Source organism: Quercus lobata, chromosome 8, assembly GCF_001633185.2.
Source record: "Quercus lobata isolate SW786 chromosome 8, ValleyOak3.0 Primary Assembly, whole genome shotgun sequence".
Taxonomy (NCBI): Eukaryota; Viridiplantae; Streptophyta; class Magnoliopsida; order Fagales; family Fagaceae; genus Quercus; species Quercus lobata.
In genome coordinates this window covers 9,282,204-9,290,214 of record NC_044911.1, presented here as the reverse complement: position 1 = coordinate 9,290,214, position 8,011 = coordinate 9,282,204, and the positions used below count along the sequence as shown (strand labels likewise).

General features: G+C 31.4%; 1 protein-coding gene across 1 annotated transcript; it reads left to right on the top strand.

The window, feature by feature from the left end:
• Positions 1-385: 385 nt before the first annotated feature.
• Positions 386-1,741, top strand: LOC115958319. The gene is made up of 2 exons (XM_031076720.1): positions 386-872; positions 1,416-1,741. The coding sequence occupies exons 1-2, from the start codon at positions 590-592 to the stop codon at positions 1,622-1,624; spliced, it is 492 nt and encodes a 163-aa protein (XP_030932580.1). The 5' UTR covers positions 386-589; the 3' UTR covers positions 1,625-1,741.
• The last annotated feature ends 6,270 nt before the right edge of the window (positions 1,742-8,011 follow it).

Here is an 8,011-nt window from a genome sequence, read left to right as displayed (position 1 = left end):
AGAAAGTTTATGTGCTTTTCTTTTCCTGAATGGAAAGTTTATATACTTGCATAAAGGGAAGTTGACCTATAAATTAAGTAAGCCATTGCTTCACTAGCAAAACACAAAGGAATAGGTTAAAAGTCTTAAAAGAAATGAGTATACATAGGGCAAAGAATATAATATTTGAATCAAACACATATTTAGAAAATAGAAAAGTTAAAACCATAACTTTTGTCATAACTTGCTCACGTGACAAGTTGTGAGTGGTAGAGTAAAAGTGGTGGTGGTCCACAATCTCACCACTCACGACTTGCCATAGAAGTAAGTTATGACAAAAGTTGTTGTCCGCATTACTCTTTAGGAAATACATATAAAGCATGTTTGACGTTGATTTCTCACTTTTAATCTATTCTGTGCCTCCTAGCCCTATGGTCATGGAAAGTATACATTCTTGGATTGAACCATGTGAATTGTAGAAGTAGATACCAAAAGTACCAGAACATCACACGTGATATAGGCTCACTTTTGGGTCATCTACTTCATCATACAAAATCAACCATCATTTCTGCAAAAAGAAGTAAAATCTTTTGGTGAAAAATTAGCAAAGATGATTCAACTTTTGTTTACAATTGTATTGGCGGAAATGGCACTGATTATGACCCTTTTGTTTTGGACCCCGCTAAGGAAGCTAGTGATCATGGGGTTGGACCAGTTGAAGCAGGGAAGGGGTCCTTTGGTGACAAAGAGTGTGGGAGGGACACTGGTGGTGGTGTTTGGGTCTAGCATATATAGTTTAATGAAAATCCAGAAACGTTCTACGGATTCCGGCATAGTTAATCCAACTGATCAGGTTCTCATGGCATATCGTCATCTAGAAGCGTGTCTTATAGGTAAATTTCTTTATTTGTAGCCTCAACATTTTTTTTCTTTAGTTTTGATAGTTTTTTTGTTAATTTTCATTCAATTCTAATCTTCAGGAAATTGTGCCTGTCGTGAATTAGGATCCTAATTCCTAACCATTCATTATTAAATAGGTAGTAAAGATTTTATTATATAATTTTTAGCTTAAATAGATTCCAAAATAATACTAATAAATGTTTGTTTAGATACTATGATGTGACAAAATTTTAATAATTGTAATCTTAGAAATCTTATCTGTAGTTGTTTTATTAATGTTCTTGTATCTTTAGCATTCTTAATTCTATCGTTTGTTTTTTGTTTTTTTAAACATTAGGACTAATTTTTACTGTGTACACAATCTCAAGATGAAGCCCTCAAAGAATGCATATTAGAATTGAGCCCCAGCTATGGTTGAAGAGGCTGAAAATTATTACTAGACAAGTAGAAATTTTTTTGGTTTATAGATTTATGCTGTGTTTCTCTTGTTAAACTTGAAGCTTATTAGTGAAAATCTTGTCCTTTTGATTGCACAGGGTTTTCCTTATTCCTTGCGTTGATGATAGACAGACTACATTATTATATTAGAGAGCTCCAGCATCTGAGAAAAAATTTGGAAATGACAAAGAAATTAAGCCAGGATTCTGAGCGACTGGAAATGAGGAAATTTGAGGAGGCGAATAAGCCACAGGTTAAGCAGCTGGAATCTGAATCAAAACAAAGTCAAAACAGACAAATGTCCTAGAAGCCAGCGCAAGGATCATAAAAGAAACAATCAGGAAGAGGTTGTGGAGGGCCTTATAGTTTGCTTGAAGTGTAATATATCTCTCATTAAGACCCAATGTGGATGTATGTATGTTTACTTATCCCCCCAAAAAAGAAAAAGGCATGTATTTTATTTATGATAGAGATGCAACAATGTTGTGCATCATTTTAGATTAATAAGTCCTTGGTATTCACCTGTAAATTGCATATACGTGGTGCTAATTAATTGTTGTAAAAAATATTGTTAAAATATTGTGAATATATCATTTCTCTTTCTTCAAATTATGAAGATGAGAATCATAAAGCATTAAGGTGCTCCCATAATCTTGTGATTTTCTCCGGTCCTTTGAAGAGAGATTGCACAATAACTATGGTTAGGAAGGGCCACTCCAAAATTCAATCAATAGCCTGTTTGGTTAATCAGTTGACATTGACTTAATTAATCAAATTAATTTTATAGGGAAAGTGATTGTGTTGTGTAAAATGATCATTCCGAGTGGACCCTTGAAGATCTTGATTCCCAAGACAACTCTAGTCTACTTGAACATCTATATTAATTTAGACCATATTATAAGGGTATAATTCAACACATGAACCTCAGATCAGAATAGAAGTAACACTTAATTTTCTCTTATTCTTTTGGAACAGAACCATCAATTCTCTCATCTTTTGACCAGAAATGCATATTAGCATCCTTTTTTGGGTCTAAAAGGAAGGTATGGAACATCTGAATATTTCAAACCATTAATTAGGCGGTTCCTTCAGTTATGAAATGACAAAGTAAATAAAAACAATAAAAGTACTAGTATAATTCAACCAAAAAAATCCATTTTATTAATGAAATTACATTTATTATCATTTATATATATATATATATATATAAATTTCTAAACCCAATCTATAATATATTATAACGGAAGATTGTTCAATTCATGCCATTTCCTCCAAGTTGTATGTATTCTCAGCAGATGCACCTTCCATCCACCTTCAAAAGTACAGATATAATACTGATTAGATACAACGAGTAGAAAATGATAAATCAAGGTAAAAAAAAGATTATGTCCAAGAAAAATTTAAGAATTGACTTAGAGTCTTGAACTTTTCACATACCTAGTATTAACATACAATCAGAGTTAGAAGAACCTCTCTTGAAACTCTACCATGAATATCGATCGCCTCTTTCGGCCTTGACCTTGACTGCCAATGCAAAAATCTTTACGTCCAAAAATCATTTTAAACAATGGATAGCCAGTCATAAACAAGAAGAATTTCACAATTGAAAGGTGTTCCATCTCTCTTTCTTATTCTCTCTCAAGAAATCACTTTCTTCTATAATGGAAATGGCTGTGAACCTCCAAGTTTATATAGGCGTGTAAACATTCCAATGCTTTCTTTACAGCAATATGCTCCTTACTCATATTTACATTCCATAAATAGACTTGTCAATGTGCTCACAATTTCAAAAGTTGTCATATTATTGTTCCTCGTGTAAACCAACTAAGAATTTTTTTTTTTTTTTTTTTTTAAATTTTCCCTTTAACTCCCATTTTTTACAAAATAATATTGCCAAGATTACTTGCCAAAATTATCTAGGATTGGTAACGATGATTAAAATTTTCAAATGCACGTCCTTCATGCCTTTCCTTTTTAAGCAAACGCAAGGGACAAGTAATCTATATTTGGTAAGTAAGGAACAAGAAATAATAATTGTAGAAATTTGGCAGGGTAATTGAGTGAGTGATGGCTACTTGTGCATTCACCTTGCGTGAAAGGAAAGACTCAATAAAAGAATTTAAAAAAAAAAAAATATCTTCCTTCATTTTTTAATAAAAATAATCCAATGTTTAGATATCTGATTTTTAAGGTATTAATTGCAACAAATTGATATTGTAATAATAAGTATGTAATGGAAACATGAATTTTTTTAGGCTAGGGATCGAAGCTATTACACACAAAGTATTTCTGTAACAAGATCTTACATATATTATTTTCTTTTATATATGTATAACGTCATGTTAGTCTTTACAAAATTTAAAATAATATATTTTTTCATTGAGTTAGTGTGTAAACTGTGAATTATCTTTTAAATAATATTAATCACAATTAGTATTTTTAAACATTTTATATCAAGATATTTCGTTAAATGATTTATAGATTTCATGGTTAATTTGTATGCACTAAAAATTTTAAAAATTAAAAAACATATAAAATTTAATCAATTTAAATAATAAACATAATTTTACATTCCTCGACATATTCAAGTCAATATATATAAGAAAAATAAAACAATAGTACAGCCTAAAGAAAAAAAAAACAATTTTTTTTCCTTATAGAGAACATGTACATATGCAATATGGATAGGTAACTTCTAACAAATAAATTCGCAATTGTCATTTCTTCTTAAAAAATAGTGTCTATATCTCTAATTCTCCGATTTAAAAATAAATAAAAGGTTTTAATTTTTAAAAAACAAAGAAGACAATCCAAAATCATTATAATAATAATTGTTTCTAAAAAAAAATCATTCTAATTCATCGTTTTAGGAAATAGCCTTGTAAAGGACAGATAGTCATGGGCCTTGCTTTCTTCTTTTGTGGGCTTGGAATTTTTTATTTCTTACCTTAGCAGCTTGGGCTAGCTGCTGATTGTAATGTCCACGGGTCCACTCACATCTCCTCCTTACCCACTTTATGTTTTTGAAAAATAGTGTGATGGGCCAGTTTCTCTTGGCCTTCTTCTTTTCTTTTTGTTTAATATTTTCCTTTAATTTTTTTTTTTTTTAAATGGTGCTGAACCGAAGGGCTAACGAGTAGGGAAAACCTAATTTCTTTACCAGCCCAAATTCAATTATTTTATTTCAAACAAAATTATAGTAAAGTTGGTATGACACTATGGTTATTAAAAAAAAAAAAAAAAAAAAGGCCTTTTTTCCTCTGTGCCATAAAAATTGGTAAAAGTAGCAAAGATCTTTTTCCTCCAATTCGGTGGACGAGTGCTTTTATCTGAATCTTTTAATTGTCTAGCATTGTTTAAGGGCCATTCGGAATTTGAATCTCAAACATTTCAGCACACACAGTTTTCTAAGTTCTTTTAGTGAACCCAACCATTGCCTCACCCTCGATGGGCATCCCCATGATAATTTTCACATTTTGCAATGTGATCGTCATCTCACAATGTGGTAGGTAGAATGTATGGGTCTCTGGACACCATCGCTCTACAAATGCAGTGATCAATGCATGATCAAGCTCTATGGATGGGACCATGTACAAACCCTCTAGATCAAGCAACCTCACAATGGCGATGACACGATCATCTACCATAGGATCTTGACATGTCAACTCTTTATGGTGACTTTGACAATGTAGTGTGCCAGGAAGATCCTGCAAATGTTATAATAATAGATAAATATCTTATACTATAGTCAAGTACACAATATGCCATTAAAGAAAAGGTGTATAATCTATAAGTTCAGATTAATGCTTTAAAATTATAAAAATAAAGCTTGTGTACATATTAGTCCTCAAAAATGTTACATTGTTGACATTACTTATTAACAAGAAGCATGATGTGAAAATTTTTACCTGGCTTCTAAGGTTCCAAGGTAACTCAGATCGATGATTTGCTTGTTCCTTCAAAACGCTACCATCAATGGGTCCAAGATTTATCGTCATGGTACAAAAAGATTTTAAAAAGATTTTATGTTATATCAAATAAAAGAGCATTATGAGACCAATTGAAGAAAATAAAGGAGAAAACCATCTAACGAAAACCGTGTGTATATATATATATATATATATATATATATATATAAGGTAATCAGTACATAGGGGACCAAATACGCTACTCAACTATTCACAATTGACTAAGCTACTCAACTATTCACAATTGACTGAGCGATATTTTAAAAATCAATGACTACTCCTAAATCAATACAAATGAGGACAAAAATATTCCGTGCACCCTACATATGGTCCTAACGCCATACCCTGTATTCAGCAAAGAAAGAAAAAAAAAAACGCTATACCCTGTAATTATCCTAACAAAGTCTTTTGTCTAATCTCTCTCGCATTGCTTAGAAATGTCTGCGACAACAAAATTTGTCAATTTTGAATGTCTACTACATTTGAATCAACACATATAGCTAATTATGCACACACTTTCAGATCAATCCTCACGTGCCCCAATTATACAAATATAAATAGCCACATATCTTAGGCTACAAACTTAAGTGTACCTTGAGGCGCAACTTGTACAAAACTGCAAAAATCCTTATGTTAGATAAGATTGATTAGATCAATTTGAAGCTTAGCTTTTCTTCCAATCAAACACTAACAATCTATTATTAACCCCAATAAGTAAGCATTTCATCCACATACTAATTTGATTTCAAAAAAAGTTCTAGAGAATTACTAAAATAAGTAAACCATTTAGCAAGCATTTCACATAATACAATCTTTTTGAGGCATTTTAACACATGCATCATGCATTATTGTTGCAACTACTCCAACATATAATCTTATGCTTTTATTAGTATTCAATTGGAAATTTTAAAAAATCCTACTATTATTATAAACCTAAATAAATCATACAATTAAAACATCCAATCAAATATATCATAAACAAACTTAAAGTAATTCTTCTAAAAACCTAAGTAAATTATTTAGAACCCAAAATATATTTACAACAAAACCCTTACAAAAGTTCACAAATAAGTAAGGTAAAAAAGAGCGAGCTTGCCTTGTTTTCTAATGGAGTGCTGCTACTTGTCACTGCCGTTAACGGAGAGGCCGTCATCCGTTGAGCAAGAGGTAAGGGATGACACGGTGGTAGAGCAAATAAAAGAGACGAAGAGGCACTAAGAGAGATGAGAGACTAAGGGAGATGAGGGACTAAGGAAGACGAGTCAAAGTGAGGGAGGAGAGTAAGAGTAAGAAACGTCAGTATTGAGAGAGAGAGAGAGAGAGAGAGAGAGAAAGAGAGAGGGACGTTGTTACTATTATGTAACTTGAGAAAAATAAAATACTAAAAGGTGTAGGTTTACCGTACTAGTACTCGAGTTTACTATACTTGAGTTCCATTGTTAAAAAAAATTACCTGATTGGAACTTGAGTATGACTCTTCCATTTGGGTAAATTTTTACGGTATGGAACTCGAGTTTAGCAAACTCGAGTTCCACGTGGTTTTATTTATTTTTTAATTACATGTCAAACCTATTAAAGTTGGACTTTGAGTTTGTTAAAGTTGATTTTGGGTTGGAACTTAAGTTTAGTAAACTCGAGTTCTAGAATCAGTCTACTTAATTAAATAAGTTCAGACGCATGCTATTCACCTAAAATTTTCCTAAAAAGTTACTATTCAATAGATTTTGCCGAAAATTGTGCCTACATGAATTAGGATCCTAACCATTCATTATTAAATAGGTAGTTAAGATTTTATTATATAATTTTTATCTTAAATAGATTCCAAAACAATACTAATAAATGATTGTTTAGATACCATGATGTGAATAAAATTTAACAATTGTAATCTTAGATTTAAAGAACTATGTTAGGGTTAATTACCTTAAGAAATCTTATCTGTAGTTGTTTTATTAATGTTCTTGTATCTTTAACATTCTTAATTCTATCATTTGTTTTATGTTTTTTAAACATTAGGACTAATTTTTATTGTGTACACAATCTCAAGATGAAGCCCTCAAAGAATGCATATTAGAACTAAGCCTCAACTATGGTTGAAGAGGCTGAAAATTATTGCTAGACAAGTAGAAATTTTTTTGGTTTATAGATTTATGCTATGTTTCTCTTGTTAAACTTGAAGCTTATTAGTGAAAATCTTGTCCCTTGGATTGCGCAGAATTTTCCTTATTCCTTGCGTTGATGATAGACAGACTACATTATTATATTAGAGAGCTCCAGCATCTGAGAAAAAATTTGGAAATGACAAAGAAATTAAGCCAGGATTCTGAGCGACTGGAAATGAGGAAATTTGAGGAGACGAATAAGCCACAGGTTAAGCAGCTGGAATCTGAATCAAAACAAAGCCAAAACAGACAAATGTCCCAGAAACCAGCGCAAGGATCATAAAAGAAACAATCAGGAAGAGGTTGTGGAGGGCCTTATAGTTTGCTTGAAGTGTAATATATCTCTCATTAAGACCCAATGTGGATGTATGTATGTTTACTCATCCCCCAAAAAAAGAAAAAGGCATGTATTTTATTTATGATAGAGATGCAACAATGTTGTGCATCATATTAGATTAATAAGTCCTTGGTATTCACCTGTAAATTGCATATACGCGGTGCTAAATTAATTGTTGTAACTTTTTAAAAAAAAAATAAACAATAATATTTATTAGAATATACACGAAA